General features: G+C 43.8%; 1 protein-coding gene across 8 annotated transcripts in view; it reads right to left on the minus strand.

Moving 5' to 3' along the window:
• Positions 1-297: 297 nt before the first annotated feature.
• Positions 298-22,334, minus strand: part of LOC109907414 (rho guanine nucleotide exchange factor 2) — an 86,240-nt gene continuing 64,203 nt past the window's right edge. For 5 of the 8 annotated variants that reach the window (XM_031793516.1, XM_031793515.1, XM_031793519.1 and 2 more), the window contains 9 exons: positions 21,847-22,174; positions 20,545-20,739; positions 16,482-16,580; positions 16,329-16,378; positions 9,624-9,665; positions 7,919-7,969; positions 6,686-7,021; positions 4,101-4,272; positions 298-768 (listed from right to left, as the gene is read on the minus strand). In XM_031793516.1, coding sequence (XP_031649376.1) covers positions 644-768; positions 4,101-4,272; positions 6,686-7,021; positions 7,919-7,969; positions 9,624-9,665; positions 16,329-16,378; positions 16,482-16,580; positions 20,545-20,739; positions 21,847-22,174 — 1,398 coding nt within the window. In that variant the 3' untranslated portion in view covers positions 298-643. The remainder of the gene's footprint in view (positions 769-4,100; positions 4,273-6,685; positions 7,022-7,918; positions 7,970-9,623; positions 9,666-16,328; positions 16,379-16,481; positions 16,581-20,544; positions 20,740-21,846; positions 22,175-22,334) is intronic. The other 3 variants (XM_031793517.1, XM_020505358.2, XM_031793518.1) reach the window with 2 other exon arrangements.

The following is a 22,334-nucleotide window of genomic DNA, read 5'->3' on the forward strand; positions in this document are numbered from 1 at the left end:
ACTCTAATGTTTGGCCTGTGTCATGAGAGGTCTTAACTTACCTGCTTAAATAAGGAAGGAAGAATAAATAAACAAATTATTAGCATCATAAACAGCGTTGAGAATTAGATAATCCTAATTATGGAAATGTAAAGGACTCAAATGTGTGTGTGTGTGAGAGCATGTATGACCGTGTGTGTCTGTGGTGTGTGTTTGTGCATATCCATGTGTCTCAGCACAAACCTGCTATATATACACATCCACATCCAACATCCTAATGCAAAGAAGCAGCTACCCAACCATTATTAAAGCAGTGTCCCATTCACTTAGACAAAACCCCATCAGCTTTGGTTATCCCATTCACTGCTTTTATATTTGCTGTCCATTTCCTGCATATTCTTCTTTGGAAAATCATCATTGCATAACTCCCTTCCTGTTATTCATGCCACTTTAATAGGTGGCATGAATAAGTCCAGCATCGATTCCCAAAGGGAGCCGTATAAATCCAAATAATCCCAATCGAGAAACATAAAAGAATAGCGTAGTCACATATTGCCACTGGTCGTGTACTGTAAAGCAAAAGCCACGAAACAAATATATATATATATATATATATATTTGAAAATGAATATGATACTTCCTTTTAAGTGTAAAAAGAGGAAGACTATTTCAAGTTCAGTTCTGTTGTCCTCGTCGGCCTATTTTTGAGAGTAGGGGAGCAGTGTGACACGTCAGGCTCTCGTGGTACTTCTGCTGTGGCTTCACTCTCCTCTGGAATGTCCTGAAGATCTGAGTAAAGAGACCATTTGCAAATAAACAATTTATATCAAAGCAAACACCAGGGTCTTTATTATGATGCCAGAGATGGTGGTTAATGACAGGTTCTTTCGAATAGTGACAAACAGGTTATTTTCATGCACACTTGGAGGGTACTGTAGTCTTTTTCTCCGGTGGGCATTGGTGTAGTGCATTCCTTTACTTTGATCTCTCTCTCTTTCAACAGGGGGTAGAATGATGGCGCTCAGCGCTAGCCCTGGAAAGACATCTCCACCCACACACAAACACTGAGAGAAGCAGAGGGATGTGAGTTGTTCGCATGCACACCCAGAGAGAGAACACGAGGTGAGAAGGGCAGCGATGTTGTGTGTGTTCCAGAAAGAGACAATTTGTGCCTCATCACAAAATTGATGTGTTATATAAAACTGTGTGTGGGCTTGCATTAGCATTATGGAGAGGAAAGAGGTAAGCCTATCTCTGCTAAAGCACATTTCAATATAATTATACTACAGGGGAATATCCCCTGTTGGGAATTGTGTATTTCTTTATATTTCATATTTTGCTGCTTTTTGTTGTTTGAAGTAATCACGAAAAAACAGGCCTTATTTTAGGGCATTTTTAACCTGCCAGCTCCTATTAGTTCTATTGAGCACCGTGGCACCAACTTGCCTTCCGAACGTTCTATTCCCAGTCTATTGTTCTACGTCACAATGCCTGCTTCACTATTATTGTTGGCCCACGTTGCTGATAGTTAAAATGTAAACAACAAAAAATAACTCACTAGCTCGCGCTAGTGTTCCAGCTTAGCTGGAAGTCATAAACAGCTCAATGCTTGAAGCATTGCGAAAAGCTGCTGGCAAAACACACGAAAGTGCTGTTTGAATGAATGCTTACGAGCCTGCTGCTGCCTACCACCTCTCAGTCAGACTGCTCTATCAAATCATAGACTTAGTTATAACATGATAACACACAGAAATACGAGCCTTAGGTCATTAATATGGCCGTATCCCAGAAACGATCATCTCGAAAACAAGACGTTTATTCTTTCAGTGAAATACGGAACCGTTCCGTATTTTATCTAACGGGTGGCATCCATAAGTCTAAATATTCCTGTTACATTGCACAACCTTCAATGTTATGTCATAATTACGTAATGTTCTGGCAAATTAGACGGCCCAAACTGTTGCATATACACTGACTCTGTGGTTAATATTGCCTGCTAACCTGGATATCTTTTAGCTAAATATGCAGGTTTAAAAATATATACATCTGTGTATTGATTTTAAGAAAGGCATTGCTGTTTATGGTTAGGTACACATTGGAGCAACGATATATAATCGATACGCACCGCATCGATTATATGCAACGCAGGACACGCTAGATTAACTAGTAATATCATCAACCATGTATAGTTAACTAGTGATTATGATTGATTGATTGATAGTTTTTTATAAGATAAGTTTAATGCTAGCTAGCAACTTACCTTGGCTTATTACTGCATTCGCGTAACAGGCAGTCTCCTCTTGGAGTGCAATGTAATCAGGTGGTTAGAGTGTTGGACTAGTTAACTGTAATGTGTGTGTGTGTGTATATACGTGTGTGTGTGTATATATATATATATATATATATATATATATATATATATATATATATATATATATATGTATATATTTTCAATTAATATTTTCAAAGAACCGCCAGTCAAGGTGAGCTCAGCCTACTAGCTCCCGCCCACTCAGTCTGTCTTTTCAGACTTCCTGGTAGTTTGACATGAGAATTGTTTTTAGCCTTTTTATCAGAAATAATATTATGGGTGATGTTTTAGTCATTTAAAAGGCTATTTAATATTCTGGTGCATTGTCTACTCATTGTTTACAGTCGTGGCCAAAAGTTTTGACACAAATATTAATTTGAACAAAGTCTCCCCAAAAAACATTTCCAATGCATTTCAGCCCTGTCACAAAAAGACCAGCTGACATCATGTCAGTGATTCTCACGTTAACAAAGATGTGAGTGTTGACAAGGACAAGGCTGGAGATCACTCTGTCATGCTGATTGAGTTTGAATAACAGACTGGAAGCATCAAAAGGAGGGTGGTGCTTGGATTCATTGTTCTTCCTCTGTCAACCATGCTTAACTGCAAGGAAACACGTGCCGTCATCATTGCTTTGCACAAAAAGGGCTTCACAGGCAAGGATATTGCTGCCAGTAAGATTGCACCTAAATCAACCATTTATCGGATCATCAAGAACTTCAAGGAGAGCGGTCCAATTGTTGTGAAGAAGGCTTCAGGGTGCCAAAGAAAGTCCAGCAAGTGCCAGGACTGTCTCCTAAATTTTATTCAGCTGCGGGATTGGGGCACCACCAGTACAGAGCTTGCTCAGGAATGGCAGCAGGCAAGTGTGAGTGCATCTGCACGCACAGTGAGGCAAAGACTTTTGGAGGATGGCCTGGTGTCAAGAAGGGCAGCAAGGAAGCCACTTCTCTCCAGGAAAAACATCAGGGATAGACTGATATTCTGCAAAAGGTACAGGGATTGGACTGCTGAGGACTGGGGTAAAGTCATTTTCTCTGATGAATCCCCTTTCAGATTGTTTGGGGCATCCAGAAAAAAAGCTTGTCTGGAGAAGACAAGGTGAGCGCAACCATCAGCCCTGTGTCATGCCAAAGTATCCTGAGACCATTCATGTGTGGGGTTGCTTCTCAGCCAAGGGAGTGGGCTCACTCACAATTTTCCCTAAGAACACAGCCATGAATAAAGAATGGTACCAACACATCCTCAGAGAGCAACTTCTCCTAACCATCCAGGAACAGTTTGGTGACTAACAATGCCTTTTCCTGCATGATGGAGCAGCTTGTCATAAGGCAAAAGTGATAACTAAGTGGCTCGGGGAACAAAACATTGATATTTTGGGTCCATGGCCAGGAAACTCCCCAGACCTTAATCCCATTGAGAACTTCTGGTCAATCCTCAAGAGACGGGTGGACAAACAAAAACCCACAAATTCGGACAAACTCCAAGCATTGATTATGCACGAATGGGCCGCCATCAGTCAGGATGTGGCCCAGAATTGACAGCATGCCAGGGTGGATTGCAGAGGTCTTGAAAAAGAAGGGTCAACACTGCAAATATTGACTCTTTGCATCAACTTTATGTAATTGTCAATAAAAGCCTTTGACACTTATGAAATGCTTGTAGTTATACTTCAGTATTCCATAGTAACATCTGACAAAAATATCTAAAGACACTGAAGCAGCAAACGTTGTGAAAATTAATATTTGTGTCATTCTCAAAACCTTGACTGTACACTTGGAAGTGTTGTTTACTAAGACTCTTTACACACCATGGGGACTCTCCGAGCGCGGTGATACTTTGGCCTCCTCCTCCTCCTCATCTGACGTCACCTCCACCTCCAGGTCACTGCCATCATGATGCCCTTCCAAATGCTCGATTGACTCCTGGCTGGCCAATTGGGTGTCTGCGTTGGTTTCACTTGCTCTGCGAAGGGGTGGAGCCTAGGCAAGATGACAAGTGGAACGACACACCAGATCAATTGTGACACCTACTGACACTTTTTTTCCTATATTTGGCTAATATATAACCTCCAGTGCCTTCAGAAAGTATTCAGATCCCTTGACTTCTTCCACATTTTGTACAGCCTGAATGAAACATGTATTAAATTCAGATTTTGTGTCACTGGACTGACTATACACCCCAATAAAAATGTTACAAGTTAATAAAAAATGAAAACTTGAAATGTTTTCAATAAGTATTAAACCCCTTTGCTATGGCATGCCTAAATACGTTCAGGAGTAAAAATATTGTGAATAATAGTGTTCAACATTATTTTAAATGACTACCGCACACATACAATTATCTGCAAGGTCTCTCAGTCGAGCAGTGAATTTCAAACACAGATTCAACCACAAAGACCAGGGAAGTTTTCCATTGCCTCGTAAAGAAAAGCACCTATTGGTAGATGGGTAAAAAAAATCAATATCCCTTTGAGCATGGTGAATTTATTAATTACACTTTGGATAGTGTGTCAATACATAGATACTGGCGTCCTTCCTAATTCAGTTAAGAAACCGCTCAGGGATTTCACCATGAGGCCAATGATCACTTTAAAACAGTTACAGAGTTTAATGGCTGTCATAGAAGAAAACTGAGGATGGATCAACAACATTGTAGTTACTCCAAAATACTAAGTGACAGTGTGAAAAGGAAGCCTCTACAGAATAAAACATATTCCAAAACATGGATCCTGTTTGCAATAAGGCATTAAAGTAAAATTTACTTTATGTCCTGAATACAAAGCATTATGTTTTGCATTATGTTTGAGTACCACCCTTCATATTTTCAAGCATGGTGGTGACTGCATCATGTTATGGGTATGCTTGTGATTATTATTATTTGACCCTGCTGGTCATCTGTGAACGTTTGAACATCTTGACCATGTACTGTTATAATCTCCACCCGGCACAGCCAGAAGAGGACTGGCCTCCCCTCAGAGCCTGGTTCCTCTCTAGGTTTCTTCCAAGTTTCCTGCCTTTCTAGGGAGTTTTTCCTAGCCACCGTGCTTCTACATCTGAATTGCTTGCTGTTTGGGGTTTTAGGCTGGGTTTCTGTATAGCACTTTGTGATGTAAAAAGGGCTTTATAAATACATTTGATTGATTGATTGTCATCAGCAAGGGCTAGGGAGTTTTTTAGGATAAAAATAAATGAGAATAGAGCTAATTTTAGGCAAAAACCTGGTTCAGCCTGCTTTCCAACAGACACCGGGAGACAAATTCACCTTTCAGCAGGACAATAACCTAAAACACAAGGCCAAATATACACTGGAGTTGCTTACCAAGATGACATTGAATGTACCTTTGTCGCCGAGTTACAGTTTTGACTGAAATATATCTTGAAAATCTATGGCAAGTCTTGAAAATGGCTGTCTAGCAATGATCAACAACCAACACAGAGCTTGAATAATTTTTTAAAGAATAATGTGCAAATATTCTACAATCCAGGTGTGCAAAGCTCTTAGAAACTTACCCAAAAAAAGACACTTAGATGTAATCGTTGCCAAAGGTGATTCTATTGACTCAGGGGTGAGAATACTTATGTAAATTAGATATTTCATTTTCAATAAATTAGCTCAACTTTGTCATTATGGGCAATTGTGTGGTGAGAAAAAAATGGGTGAGAAAGGCTGTAACAACAAATTGTAGAATAAGTCAAGAGGTATGAATACTTTCTGAAGGCATTTACTCAACTCAGATGATTGAGAGCATATTCCCATTATCAGATTCTCATCTACAACAATGACCTTGGTAAAAATCAGTGTACTCCCTATAGTTAAGCTAAGTGCAACTACCCACAGTGTCAGAGTTGGTGTCTAAACTTACTGTTGCGAGTTGGAATAGTAAAATACACAAGGTGCAATTTTGAAATGTGGTTGTGCATCAGCAGTATTTCTGTTGTCAGTCACTGATAGTCAATTAGCCCAAGTCAGCTACATTTTTTTGATTGCTAAGTTAGTTTAGCACCCAGCTATGTAAACTTGTTATCATGGTCGAATGGGCTGTGAGGCCCCCCATTGATTTTGTTAGTCAGTCTCACTCAGATATATTAAAAACTGCAAACATTTCTCCCACCCTATGGCAAAATGTGTAGAAGTTCAGGAATAAGCTGTAAAACAGACCATTTTCCTCTCGGCCCCATGGCAGAATGTGTCGAATTGCAGCAAATGTACTCTAACTGATTTTTTTCCATCTCCACTGTCAAGAGGGGGGTCACTAAAATGTTTTGCTCGCAATGTGGGGTGGGGGGGGGGGGGGGGGGTGGGGGGGGTACGCAGACCCGCGAGCAACTGCAGCCCCTCATGATGAGATCAGATTTTTTGTGGCCCCCCCACCCCCATCAAAGTTGCCCATACCTGCTCTGAGCCTGCAGTTCCCACACTGTCCATCATAGTGGCACTGTGGGCCTTCATGTCGCGGACCTGCCTCTCCAGCTGGGCGCGGGCCTTTTCGCTATCCCTCAGGCGGCCCTCGGTACCCCGCAGCCTACTGAGCTCCTCCTGCAGGAGGCTGTGCTGCCTCTGGAGCAGGGCCAGCTCCCCGATGGCCACCCCCGTGCTGGCCTCAGCCATGCCCGCGTCACGTGACAGGGAGTGCCAGACCCGTCCGGTGGGCGTGGTCGGGGTGTCGACTGGTGGGCCTTCAGAGCGCAGGCAGAGCTCCAGGATGGAGTCCTGCTTGATCACGGTGCCCTGGGAGAAGGAGAATAAGTTAGAAGGGAATGGAGTGAGATATGAGGAGACTGATCTAGTGGTAGCATTGCTGACTCCATGTCATTGGGGTGGCAGGGTAGCCTAGTGGTTAGAGCGTTGTACTAGTAACCGAAAGGTTGCAAGATTGAATCCCCGAGCTGACAAGGAAAAATACATTGGTTGTTCTGCCCCTGAACAAGGTAGTTAACCTACTGTTCCTAGGCCGTCATTGAAAATAAGAATTTGTTCTTAACTGACTTGCCTAGTTAAATATAGCTAAAATACAAATGTGACGGGAGTATCTCCAGGCCATCAGAGTGTTAAATGTCACCACTAGCCGGCCTCAGCTCAGTACCCTGCCCTGAACCTGTTCTAGCTGTTCTAGCTGGCTACCACCCAGTACTCTACCCTGCATATATATATACTGTATTATAGTCATGGCTCATCCTATAACTTTGTTTTTTCATTTCTGGAATATATGTGTATAGTTATTTTATTGCTAGGTGTTACTGCAGTAATTTCACCTGCAATAACATCCGCAAATCTGTGTACGCAACCAATAAACTTTTATTTTTGTTTGATCTACAGGAATGAAGGCACAAGCTATAGATAGGAATACATTTATAGATGTCACAATAGAAAATACTTTATCAACTGTGAGTAATACATTACTATTCAAGCTGATTAAAACAAGCAGAAGCCTAAGCAAGTCTACTGCAAAACTGGAAATATGGGTCAAAGACTCTCAAATACTTCAGCACATTAAGAACCAATTAAATAGTCCCGAAAATGCAAACTCGGTTAAATAAAGAGCACCTCAAATACAGTCAAGAATTTTGAAGATATTTGACATTTGTATTCGACTCAGGTTTGGTACAAAGAGACACATTCACTGACCTGGAGGGCATGAAGGTAGGCACTAAGGTTGACCAGCCTCTGATACGCTTCCTGAAAAACATACACCATCAGTTATAAAATAAATATGTCAATGCCATTAAGAGCATATACAGTGCCTTCGGGAAGTATTCAGACCCCTTGACTTTTTCCACAACCTTACAGCCTTATTCTAAAATTGATTTTTTTTAAAAATCTACACACAATGCCCCATAATGACAAAGCGATATACCTTATTTACATAAGTATTCAGACCCTTTGGTAAGAGACTCGAAATTGAGCTCAGGTGCATCCTGTTTCCATTGATCATCCTTGATGTTTCTACAACTTGATTTGAGTTCACCTGTGGTAAGTTCAATTGATTGGACATGATTTGGAAAGGCACACACCTGTCTATATAAGGTCCCACTTTGACAGTGCATGTCAGAGCAAAAACCAAGCCATGAGGTCGAAGGAATTGTCCATAGAGCTCCGAGACAGGATTTTGTCGAGGCACAGATCTGGGGAAGGGTACCAAAAGATGTAAGCAGCATTGAAGGTCCCCAAGAACACAGTGGACTCCATCATTCTTAAACAGAAGAAGTTTGGAACCACCAAGACTCTTCCTAGAGCTGGCTACCCGGCCAAACTGAGCAATTGACGGGGAAGGGCCTTGGTCAGGGAGGTGACCAAGAACCCAATGGTCACTCTGACAGAGCTCCAGAGTTCCTCTCTGGAGATGGGGGAACATTCTAGAAGGACAACCATTATTGCAGTACTCCACCAATCAGGCCTTTATGGTAAAGTGGCCAGACGGAAGCCAATCCTCAGTAAAAGGCACATGATAGCCCGCTTGGAGTTTGCCAAAAGGCACCCAAAGACTCTCAGACCATGAGAAACAAGATTCTCTGGTCTGATGAAACCAACATTGAACTTGGCCTGAATGCCAAGCGTCACATCTAGAGGAAACCTGGCACCATCCCTACGGTGAAGCATGGTGGTGGCAGCATCATGCTGTGGGGATGTTTTTCAGCAGCAGGGACTGGGAGACTAGTCAGGTTCGAGGCAAAGATGAACGGAGCAAAGTACAGAGAGATCCTTGTTGAAAACCTGCTCCAGAGCGCTCAGGACCTCAGACTGGGGCGAAGGTTCACCTTCCAACAGGACAACGACTCTAAGCACACAGCCAAGTCCTGAAAATAACTGTGCAGCAACGGTCCCCATCCTACCTGACAGAGCTTGAGAGGATCTGCAGAGAAGAATGGGAGAAGCTCTTCAAATACAGGTGTGCTGTAATCGCTGCCAAAGGTGCATCAACAAAGTACAGAGTAAAGGGTCTGAATACTTTTGTAAATGTGATATCAGTTCTTTATTTTAATACATTTGCAAATATTTCTAATATTTGTTTTTGCTTTATCATTATGGGGTATTGTGTGTAGATTGATGAGGGGGGAAAATGTAATGCATTTTAGAATAAGGATGTAATGTAACAAAATGTGGGAAAAGTCAAGGGGTCTGAATACTATCTGAATACACCGTACCTTGCTCTATCTCATAGGCTACACAAACAGGCACACGCAGACATCTCCACAACACAGACACACAACCTCTCGCCATCTCTAGCCAAATATTTCAATGGGTTCTTTGTTAGCTAGTTAGACATGTATGGATAAAGTGACAGTAGTTCATTATAAGATAGTGTGGATTCAGTGTGCATTGACCACTGTACCTCAGTTGAGGGCCTATCTCCAGCCTGATTCCCATTCCGGTCCTGGGAAATTTGAAATACTATTATCTTAATCAACACTTAAATGTCGAAACAATTGTTTATTCACAAAGCAATATCAGATGAATTGGTATAAGACATTTTTTATAAAAGAAACACCAATTAATGCCACAGAGCTAAACAGATAAGTGTTTCATGCAAACATAATAATACTTTCAACTATGCATAGTACCTGTATGATCCTCATATCACATATTGAGATTTAAAATGCCATTAAAGTAAGCAAATTACTCACTGATTGACTGTAGTATAGCATTGCTTCATATCACAATAGAAATTCCATTCCTTTGGTGGAGGTGAAAAATGTTTGCTAACAAAATACTTTTCAACTTTTGCAATTTATGAATATTTTTCTAAGGAAACCAGTAGGGTCTTATTGTGAAACATTCCTATAATTATAATTACATTTCAGAATAGAGTTAGGCTTAAGAAAAGAATGGTGATTGGAAAAATGTACGTTGCCATGGATACTCCATGGCACTGCCTGAAACAGAGCTGTCAAGCTATAAAAACTCACTTGAAACTTCAAACATAAGGTCATATTCATTAGGCACCAAACAGAAATCGGACTGAAACAGGGAGGGACTACATGGACATTGCAAATGCCCTAATTGTCACGCCTTGGTCTTAGTATTTTGTGTTTTCTTTAATTATTTGGTCAGGCCAGGGTGTGACATGGGTTATTGTGGTGTGTTTTTGTCTTAGGGGTTTTTGTGGGGTGTCTACGTAGTCTATGGCTGCCTGAGGCGGTTTTCAATCAGAGTCAGGTGATTATCGTTGTCTCTGATTGGGAACCATATTTAGGCAGCCATATTCTGTGAGTGTTTTCGTGGGTGATTGTTCCTGTCTTTGTGTTTGCACCAGATAGGGCTGTTTCGGTTTTCATTATTTCATTTTCGTTAGTTTTGTAGATTCTGTATGTATAGGTTTTCCTTCATTAAAATATATCATGAATCATCATCACGCTGCATTTTGGTCCGATCCTTGTTCTACTTCTTCGTCAGAGGAGGAGATAGAAGAAAGCCGTTACAGAATCACCCACCACACCCGGACCAAGTGGCGTGGTAACAGGCAACAGCGGCAGCAGGAGCAGCGCGACAAGAATTTCTGGACTTGGGAGGAAATCCTCGACGGGAGAGGACCCTGGGCTAAACCAGGGGAGTGTAGCCGCACCAAGGTGCAGCGAGAGAGGGACTGGACATGGGAGGACGAACTGGACGGTGAAGGACCTTGGGCTCAGCCTGGAGAATATCGCCGCCCCAAGGAAGAACTGGAGGTGGTGAAAGCGGCGAGGCGCTGGTATGAGGAGGCAGCACAGCGACGCGGATGGAATCCTGAGAGTCGGCCCCAAAAATATCTTGGGGGGGGGGGGGGGCTCACAGGGAGTATGGCTATGCCAGGTAGGAGACCTGCGCAAACTCCCTGTGCTTACCGGGGGGCTAAAGAGACCGGGCAGGCACCGTGTTATGCTATGGAGCGCACGGCGTTTCCAGTGCGGGTGCATAGCCCGGTGCGGTTCATACCAGCTCTTCGTATTGGCCGGGCTAGAGTGGGCATCGAGCAAGGTAAGGTTGGGCAGGCTTGGTGCTCAAGAGCTCCAGTGCGCCTGCACGGTCCGGTCTATCCAGAGCCACCTCTACACACCAGTGCTCCGGTGGCAGCTCCCCGCACCAGGCTTCCTGTGCGTGTTCTCTATCCAGTTCCACCAGTGCCAGCACCACGCATCAGGCCTACAGTGCGCCTCGCCTCTCCAGCGCTACCGGAGTCTCCCGCCTGTTCAGCGCTGTCGGAGCCTTTCTCCTCTCCTGCGCTGCCGGAATCTCCCGCCTGTTTAGCGCAGCCAGAGCCTTCCTTCTCTCCAGCGCTGCCGGACTCTCCTGCCTGTTCAGCGCAGCCTGAGCTGTCAGTCTGCATGGAGCAGCCATAGCTGTCAGTCTGCATGGAGCAGCCATAGCTGTCAGTCTGCATGGAGCAGCCAGAGCTGCCAGTCTGCATGGAGCAGCCAGAGCTGCCAGTCTGCATGGAGCAGCCAGAGCTGCCAGTCTGCATGGAGCTGCCAGTCTGCATGGAGCAGCCAGAGCTGCCAGTCTGCGTGGAGCAGCCAGAGCTGCCAGTCTGCATGGAGCAGCCAGAGCTGCCAGTCTGCATGGAGCAGCCAGAGCTGTCAGTCTGCATGGAGCAGCCAGAGCTGCCAGGTTGCATGGAGCAGCCAGAGATGCCAGTCTGCATAGAGCTGTCAGTCTGCATAGTGCAGCCAGAGCTGCCAGTCTGCATGGAGCTGCCAGTCTGCATAGAGCAGCCAGAGCTGTCAGTCTGCATAGAGCAGCCAGAGCCGTCAGTCTGCATAGAGCAGCCCGAGCTGCCAGTCTGCATAGAGCAGCCAGAGCTGTCAGTCTGCATAGAGCAGCCAGAGCCGTCAGTCTGCATGGAGCAGCCAGAGCTGCCAGTCTGCATGGAGCAGCCAGAGCTGCCAGTCTGCATGGAGCAGCCAGAGCTGCCAGTCTGCATGGAGCTGCCAGTCTGCATGGAGCAGCCAGAGCTGCCAGTCTGCGTGGAGCAGCCAGAGCTGCCAGTCTGCATGGAGCAGCCAGAGCTGCCAGTCTGCATGGAGCAGCCAGAGCTGTCAGTCTGCATGGAGCAGCCAGAGCTGCCAGGTTGCATGGAGCAGCCAGAGATGCCAGTCTGCATAGAGCTGTCAGTCTGCATAGTGCAGCCAGAGCTGCCAGTCTGCATGGAGCTGCCAGTCTGCATAGAGCAGCCAGAGCTGTCAGTCTGCATAGAGCAGCCAGAGCCGTCAGTCTGCATAGAGCAGCCCGAGCTGCCAGTCTGCATAGAGCTGCCAGTCTGCATGGAGCAGCCAGAGCTGCCAGTCTGCATGGAGCAGCCAGAGCAGCTAGATCCGCCAGTCAGCCAGACTCTTCCAGATCTGCCAGTCAGCCAGACTCTTCCAGATCTGCCAGTCAGCCAGACTCTTCCAGATCTGCCAGTCAACCAGACTCTTCCAGATCTGCCAGTCAACCAGACTCTTCCAGATCTGCCAGTCAACCAGACTCTTCCAGATCTGCCAGTCAACCAGACTCTTCCAGATCTGCCAGTCAACCAGACTCTTCCAGATCCGCCAGCCAGCCAGGATCTGCCAAAGCCAACTACCTGCCTGAGCTTCCCCTCAGTCCCGAGCTTCCCCTCAGTCCCGAGCTACCCCTCAATCCCGAGCTGCCTCAGTCCCGAGCTGCCCCTCAGTCCAGTGGGGTTCTGGGTGAGGACTATTAGGCCATGGTCGGCGGCGAGGGTGGATTATCCCAGGACGCGACGGGGAGGAACTATGACATTTATGGAGTGGGGTCCACGTCCCGAGCCGGAGCCGCCACCATGGACAGACGCCCACCCGGACCCTCCCTATGGTTTTGAGGTGCGTCCGGGAGTCCGCACCTTAGGGGGGGGGGATTCTGTCACGCCTTGGTCTTAGTATTTTGTGTTTTCTTTAATTATTTTGTCAGGCCAGGGTGTGACATGGGTTATTGTGGTGTGTTTTTGTCTTAGGGGTTTTTGTGGGGTGTCTACGTAGTCTATGGCTGCCTGAGGCGGTTCTCAATCAGAGTCATGTGATTATCGTTGTCTCTGATTGGGAACCATATTTAGGCAGCCATATTCTGTGTATTCTGAGTGTTTTCGTGGGTGATTGTTCCTGTCTTTGTGTTTGCACCAGATAGGGCTGTTTCGGTTTTCATTATTTCATTTTCGTTAGTTTTGTAGTTTCTGTATGTATAGGTTTTCCTTCATTAAAATATATCATGAATCATCATCACGCTGCATTTTGGTCCGATCCTTGTTCTACCTCTTCGTCGTTATTGTCAGCGATTTTGAACAGTCACTCCACAGTTATTGGACCCTATAAAATCAATTTGATCTTTTGGAAAATTCTGTTTTCCCGGTTAGATTTATCCCGATTTTCATTCTCAAAATCACACTTATTTTGTTAATAGAAAAACTAGTCTACAACAATGCTTAAACCACACCAGGAGACCACTTTTGAGGTCTGGGAACAATTTTAATTTGGAGGGTGTAGTTGCTCTTTCATTCAATTGTACACTAGCAAGAGACTTGTGTTTGGCTAGCTTTGTTTTTGTACTGTACAATGTACAGTGTAAGCTACATGTAATGGCAGAGTTTGCAAAACAAATGCCCAGCAATTGATACAAATCATCATGATATATTTCTGCCAGGGTGTAGTTTCCCCTTAATTCAACTGTGCACCTATCAAGAGACCGTTGTGTTTGGCTAGCGGTATTTTTGTACTGTACAATGTATAGTGTAGTTTTCATGTGATGGCAGAGTTTGCAAAACAAATGCCCCACGACTGATACAAATCATCATGATATCATTCTGCCAGGTAGGTCTACCCTGCAGTCAAATTTTAATTGGAAAGGTTTTTGGGGGAAACCTTACGAAAGTTGAATTCAAAACAGTGCATGATGACTGATTTGTGCATTGCAAAGATTCAACCAAGACTTTGGACCAAACCTTTTGAATACCTGGTCTGCATACCAATTGTTGCAAAACAATTGAATAAATATTGATAAAAAGAAAAGCTCATTGTGAACCAAAAACTAACATGACCAGCTACATTTATTTCACTGGCACCAAAGTGACCAATAAAAAAATTGTCTCACTGCTAATTCAAAGGGTCCCCTGCTCTAATGAACATCACCCAGCTTTAAGCGATCATAAGCATACATTAAAAATGACTAGAACTGCTAATCTATCTTCAATATTTGTTTATTTGGGTTGACCAGTATGTTGGCAGGAATGTTGTCTACACCCATTTTGTCTTATGACAGACATGGGGCTGTTGCCACCAGACATAAATCAATCTTAGACTAAAAGAAGCTGGATGATGACATGACACTGTAAAATGGCCAGCTAACCATGAACTTCAGTCTACAATGTTATTGACACAATTAACCTTCATAACAGGATTGATTTATCTCTGTGGTGCCACTCGTATGACAAATCAGGGCCATAACCTCATAAGCACTAAAATATCACTGCGGACATCCTCTTCAAATATCAACGATGGTACAAACCCCTATTTCTATTTAGGGCACCTCCAGAGTGTAATATGGAATTGAACCCTGCCTATAAAAAGTATATGGTAAATAATTCTCACAACAAATTTCCGTTTGATCAGTTAGTTGAAGCATGGTGCTACCAACACAGGAGCTGAATCCTACTACACCGGCTCTGACGCTCTTCGGATGTGGCAGGGTTTGCAAACTATCACGGATTACAAATGGAAACCCAGGAGTGCGCTGTCCAGTGATGCAAGCTTACCAGATGAGCTAAATACCTTCTATGGTCGCTTTGAGGCTAGCAACCTAAACCATGCATGACAGCACCAGCTGTCCCGGACGGCAGGGAGAGAGGACCCTGGGATTAAACACCTCCCTCTGCAACTGTATCCTGGACTTCCTGACGGGCCGCCCCCAGGTGGTGAGTGTAGGCAACAACACTGTCACAGTGACCCTCAACACGGGCCCCCTCAGGGCTGCATGCTTAGTCCCCTTGTGTACTCTCTGTTCACCTTCACCCAGAACTGCGTGGCCGTGCACAACCTCAACATCATCATTAAGTCTGCCAATACGATGGTAGTACGCCTGATCACCTGGAAGTGTGGTTCCAGGAAAACAACCTCTCCCTCAATGTCAGCAAGACAAAGGAGCTGATCGTGGACTACAGGAAACGTAGGGGCGAGCACTCCCACATCCACATCAACGGAGTTGTAGTGGAGCAGGTTGAGAGCTTCAAGTTCCTCGGTATCCACATCACTAAGGAATCGTCATGGTCCACACACACCAACACAGACGTGAAGAGGGCACAACAACGTCTCTTGAAAAGAGTCGGCATGGGCCCTCAAAAAGTCACCGCCTGGTATATACTCTATATTTTAGATTCTTCAAAGTAGCACGCTTCACCTTGATGACAGCTTTGCACACTCTTGGCATTCTTTCAACCAGCTTCACCTGGAATGCTTTTCCAACAGTCTTGAAGGAGTTCCCACAAATGCTGAGCTCTTGTTGGCTGCTTTTCCTTCACTCTGCATTCCAACTCATCCCAAACCATCTCAATTTGGTTGAGATCGGGTGATTGTGGAGGCCAGGTCATCTGATGCAGCAATCCATCACTATCCTTCTTGGTCAAATAGCCCTTACAAAGCCTGGAGGTGTGTTGGGTCAACTTTTGACTGGTACTGTACATATCTACTTCAATTACCTCATACCCCTGCACATCAACTCGGTACTGGTTCCCCATGTATATAGCCAAGTCATCATTACTCATTGTGTATTTATTCCTTGTGTTATAATTTCTCTATTATTTCAATGTTTTTCTCTCTGTACAGTTGGAAAGGGCCCATAAGTAAGCATTTCACTGTTAGTCTACACCTTGATTTGATTCCCACACATGAACCATGCTCACAATGAGCAATCTTGCCTGCGTCCCGAAGACTTCTGTTAGCTTCCCGAGCTAAGGACTTGGCTTTACTGTAGCTCAGCGCATGACTTTAGCTTGGCTTTGTGGCGCATGGGAGACCTTGGTTCTAAGCCTGGTCGACCACAGTAAATTACCATATTATTATTATTAGGACCTCACCTTTGCTGCTGGGGTCCCGTGTGTTCCATTGACAACCACCTCCTGACCGTCTACAAACAAACACAATGGTCACTCAATGATCATTGCTCACAGTGCTATGGAGTCTAGACTACTAGACAACTTGTCAATCAATGGCACAAAGGAGTCACTCACTGATCACTAGCGCCCCTGTGTGGTTCGGGTGACCGTTGAAACTGCAGGGCAGAGGCATTTCAAAGGTGGAGCCCAGGAGTAGCTCACTCAGCCTATCCACTGGGAGACACAAAGACAGACAACACATCATCAGTGCCTTAACAAAATGTATCGTGCATTCATTTGAACTCACCTACGACACAGTGTGGGTCGAGTTTTTACATTTTAGACCATTCCATTGGTCGCAAAGTGAACTCTACGCCCACGAGGGGCACCGCCCACAAGGACAAGATATATAAACATTTTCTACCTGGAACTTCTATGTAATACATATGGCAGCAAATACACAAATTCAAATACACACATTTAAAAAAATCATGAATATTTAAATAAGAACCTTGTATGGCAGAAGAAGATTATTTGTACAATAATCTAACAAATAATATAATAAGTATCTGGTAATATATTTATATCTCAACAATCATTCTCTCGATAGCACATTGATAGTAGTCAGTGACAAATATCAAAGCTAAGCAGGGTTGGGCTGTGCTTGGTTAAAATCCTTGATTGGAGAGTAAAGGGATATCTTTAGATAAATCAACTGTCCAGTAGGAGGTGCTACCAAGCCTATTGTTTTCTTACCATGGAAACTCAATCTTGAAAATGAAAATGTATCTACCAATATTGTATTTTCAGATAGTAATTGCCATGGTTTTTTATATGTTGACTTAAAGAAAAAATGTGAAACCTATAAGGAAAGCATTTATTTTGTAGAGGTTACATTATCATACATACACTTTTCTTAGAACATTAATTGATGACTCATACTGTTTAATTCATTTATTTTGTCTCAGATATGTCGTACCATATCTATGTGGGAAAATGACCACCATCATGTATTCAGCTGGGGGTCCACAAGGAGATGTTTGAGAATTATTGACACAAGTCGGAAGTCAGAAGTTTACATACACCTTAGCCAAATGCATTTAAACTCAGTTTTTCACAATTCCTGACATTCCTCGTAAAATGTCCCTGTCTTAGGTCAGTAAGGATCACCACTTTATTTTAAGAATGTGAAGTGTCAGAACAATGGTAGAGAGACTGTTTTATTGCAGCTTTAATTTTTTTTCATCACAGTCCCAGTGGGTCAGAAGTTTACATACACTGAATTAGTATTTGGGTGCATTGCCTTTAAATTTAACTCGTGTCAAACGTTTTGGGTAGCCTTCCACAAGCTTCCCACAATAAGTTGGGTGAATTTTGACCCATTCCTCCTGACAGGGCTGGTGTAACTGAGTCAGGTTTGTAGGCCACCTTGCTCGCACAGGCTTTTTCAGTTCTGCCCACAAGTTTTCTGTAGGATTGAGGTCGGGGCTTTTTGATGGCCACTCCAATACCTTGACTTTGTTGTCCTTAAGCCATTTTGCCACAACTTTGGAAGTATGCTTGGGGTCATTGTCCATTTGGAAGACCCATTTGCGACCAAGCTTTAACTTCCTGACTGATGTCTTGAGATGTTGCTTCAATATATCCACATAATTTTACAGCCTCATGATGTCATCTATTTGTGAAGTGCAACAGTCCCTCCTGCAGCAAAGCACCCCAACAACATGATGCTGACACCCCCCTGCTTCACGGTTGGGATGGTGTTCTTCGGCTTGCAAGCCTCCCCCTTTTTCCTCCAAAGATAACGATGGTCATTATGGCCAAACAGTCCCCTTTTTGTTTCATCAGACCAGAGGACATTTCTCCAAAGAGTACAATATTTTTCCCCATGTGTAGTTGCAAACCGTAGTTTGGCTTTTTTATGGCGGTTTTGGAGCAGTGGCTTCTTCCTTGCTGAGCGGCCATTCAGGTTATGTCGACATAGGACTCATTTTAATGTTGGTATAGATACTATTGTACCTGTATCCTCCAGTATCTTCACATGGTCCTTTGCTGTTGTTCTGGGATTGATTTTCACTTTTCGCACCAAAGTATGTTCATCTCTAGGACACAGAACGTGTCTCCTTCCTGAGCGGTATGACGGCTGTGTGGTCCCATGGTGTTTATACTTGCGTACTATTGTTTGTACAGATGAACATGCTTCAGGCATTTGGAAATTGCTCCAAATTATGAACCAGACTTGTGGACGTCTACAATTGTTCTCTGAGTCTTGGCTGATTTCTTTGGATTTTCCCATGATGTAAAGCAAAGAGGCACTGAGTTTGACAGTAGGCCTTGAACTACATCCACAGGTACACCTCCAATTAACTCAAAGGATGTCAATTAGCCTATCAGAAGCTTCTAAAGCCATGGCATAATTTTCTGGAATTTTCCAAGCTGTTTAAAGGCACAGTCAACTTGTATGTAAACTTCTGGCCCACTGGAATTGTGATGCAGTGAATTATAAGTGAAATAATCTGTCTGTAAACAATTGTTGGAAAAATGACTTGTGTCATGCACAAAGTAGATGTCCTAACTGACTTGCCAAAACTATAGTTAACAAGACATTTGTGGAGTGGTTGAAAAACGAGTTTTAATGAGTCCAAACAAACTGTATGTAAACCTCCGACTTCAACCGCTGACATTTAAGGTAAAACATAACATTTTACCAGATTATTTGTAAACATTTTATTTTTATTTTTAAGTAATCTTCTCCTGCCATACAAGATTCTTATTTGATTTGTATGATTGTTTTCCATATGGGCGGGCAAGCTAAAACAAATGTACACTGTCAGAATCCAGACTCAATGGAAAGAACCCCCCCCCCCCCCCCCCAAGACATTTCACATGCATTTAGCACTTTCTATGGTATGGTGCTCAAGGAATGACATTCCATGAGAGCAACATTAGCCTAGTGGTTGACAGCCACTTCAAATTTAACATTGGATATTCATAAACATACACATGATACCCATTGAAGACATTGCCATCTTCACTGTATGTAGGGAGGGAACTGGACAACTGTACACGTCAATCAATGTCTGGGTGATGATGAGTTGATAGTTTGCTGTTTGTGTAAATGTCGCTCGAAGGCTTTGAAAAATAAGTTCTAATCTTTAATTGTACAGACAGTACACTTTGAAGGAAGGAAACTTTGAAGTCAGTCGTCTAACATGTATGGCATGTTTGGCAACTTCACCACCACCTGGCAGCCATTTTGTGGCAACACATTGCACATGCATCCGTAGAATATTGAGTAAAGGAATAATAGACAGTTGATGCTTAGACTAAGTGCATTGCCAAGTACAACTGAAAACATGCCAAGGCATTTCATAGCTACCATAATTCAACTTTGAAGTATTGTTGCAGTCAGTTAAGTGGAAAGCACAGTAGCAGTTGCGTTTCTGCATTTAAACAGGCTATTTGCGCTTCTCCATCTTTATCTCCTGTCTGCTTATTTTCCTCTCTAGTCTTGCTCTCCTCTCTGTTTCAACATCTCCCTATATCGTGCTCCCTCTTATCACCCTCTCTATATTTTCCTGTTTCTCCTCTCTTCCAGTCTAACCCTCTCTAAATTTGCTTAAAGGCCCAGTGCACTCAATTCTGTTTTTCCTGTGTTCTGTATCATATTGTACAACAGCTGATGAAACTAAACTGTAAAAGTGTGAACAAACTTGATCAGTGTTATTTCTTGATAGTTGCTAGTTGAAAAAATTATTTACCTCAGGTTTTGCATAGGTGGAGTTGTGGCTTTCCTGGTAACATCACCAGGCAATATAAGTCAAGATAACAATAACAAAGAGAGTTCCAAACCTCTCTGCCAACAGCTAGTCTTCAGGTTACATATGCTTCCTATTTGGACCCACCAATTAGGTAGATCCGCAGACACAGACAGTCCTAGCAAAACTTTTGCTTGATTTTTTATTTTTGCTAAAAAGCAACTTTAGTTGACAATTGTTATGGAAAACTGTTAGGTAATAAATTGTTACCCAGAAATGATTTGATATTGAGACCAAAAACTGCTGCACTGGTCCTTTAACAACTCTCTTGTGCTCTACCACTCTTGCTCTCCCTTGCCCTAACTCTATATCGCCCCCCTCTCCCTCACTCTGCTCCCACTCCATCTCCTTGCCCCCCACTCCCTCCACCAACCCCTCACCCTCTGCGATGGCATCAGTGAGCAATCTCTCGCCGAGTGGCGCATGGGGCGTGTCGGCCCGGAACAGGTTCCGGGAGTTGGGGCCCCCCGGCAGCATGACCTCCTGACCCCCCGTCACCTCAGCCAGGTCCGAGAACAATGTGACCCGCTCCTGGAGCAGCTCCAGCACCTCCCGGTCCTTCTGCTGGATGTCCGCTGGAAGGCGAGATGAAAGTGGAAAGAGGAAGATGGGTAGGGTAGAGAGGGGTGGGGGATAGAGGGGGGGGAAGAAAGAAAGAGATGGAGTAGGGAGAAAGAAGCAAATAGTCGAGAGAAAGTGGGAAGGAAAGGGAGTAAGAGAGGGGGAGGGAAAGAGGAGGGGGAGAGAGGGAAAGACTGACTTGATGCTCTTCCTAAAGACCTCTTGACTTAACAGTGGGGGCAATCATATTCACACATTGTTCAGTTGGATGTAGGCTATAAGTGAGAGATCGAGAAAAGGAAGAAGGGAGAGAGAAAAGAGGGAGAGACAAAGGGAGAGAAAAACAAAAGAAGAAGTGCAGGAATAGAATGTACAAGTGAGCAAGAAAGATGAGAGTCCAAGATAGTGAAATTGAGAGACAGAAAAGCTGTGATGGAAAGAGAGTTTGACGAGCTCCTCCACTGGGATTGAGTAGGAGGCAGGCTTCACACTTGTCCTCCTACACACAGAGTGAGAATTGCACGTTGTACTGTCGGCACCATGTAGAGAGAGGGAGAGATAGAGGGGGGGGGGGTGAAGAGGAAGGGAGAGGTGGAGAGAGAGATAGAGCTTGAAAGGGAGACGTGTAGATAGAGAAAAGAAGGAATGGAATGGTCAAAGGGTTTGATAGAGAAAGAACGATGGAGAAAGGTAGAGAGGAAGAAAGATTGACAGAGGGTCATGTAGAGAAGAAGTGAAACAGAGTTCTTATGTGCAAACAAGTGCGTTTATACCTACATCAGATCGAATCAAAGTATTGGCCACGTACACAGATTTGCATGTGTTATAGCAGGTAGAGCAAAACGCTTATGTTACTAGTTCCAACAGTGCAGTAGAATACAACACAAATACACAAATAATAAAACATCTAAACAAGAAATCAAGAAATTATCCAGAATATAAAACAAAGGGTTCAAGGTCTGGGAAGTCGAATTTGTGGTGACTTTTATAGGCGATCTAATGTCCAGAAGATAAACGTCCCGAGCAAATAAAGTAATAAATAGGGCCGCCGAGTATGTTGGCGCAATCTTGCCATCCCTACATTGCATATAGATCTGTATGAGTGTGTGTTCATTGCTGACCTTTCAGTCGTCTCAGAAGGGCCTTGTCTTCAGTCTCTATGAGTGGGAACTCTTCCCTGGAAGGACAACTGCAGAGACAGAAAAGATAGTGAGGATATGAGCAGTTTGTGTGTGTCTCTGTGTGCGTGTGTGTGTATGTGTGTTTATGTATATACCTGCTGACAGTGTGCTGTATGATGCGTATCCAGGTGTTCTTGTCATCTTTTGAGGCAGCATGGACCTCGTACATCTCCGGAGGAGAGGAGTCACTGATGAGGAAGAGCCCTCGCTCCTGATTGGCTATCTCCCTAATCATGAGGTTCTGCAGGGAGAGGATCGGAGACTTGTCCTGAAAAGAGAAAGAGAGAGAAAAATAAGGGTAGTTGCTATATTACCTTACCTTCCATATAGTATATTCAATTGTGACGAAACAAATCTCTCTATAATCAAGTGTTTTTTGTTTGATGTATTTGTCAGTGTGTGTGTGTGTGTGTGTGTGTGTGTGTGTG

The sequence above is a fragment of the Oncorhynchus kisutch genome, linkage group LG17, assembly GCF_002021735.2.
Source record: "Oncorhynchus kisutch isolate 150728-3 linkage group LG17, Okis_V2, whole genome shotgun sequence".
In the NCBI taxonomy this organism is placed as follows: domain Eukaryota; kingdom Metazoa; phylum Chordata; class Actinopteri; order Salmoniformes; family Salmonidae; genus Oncorhynchus; species Oncorhynchus kisutch.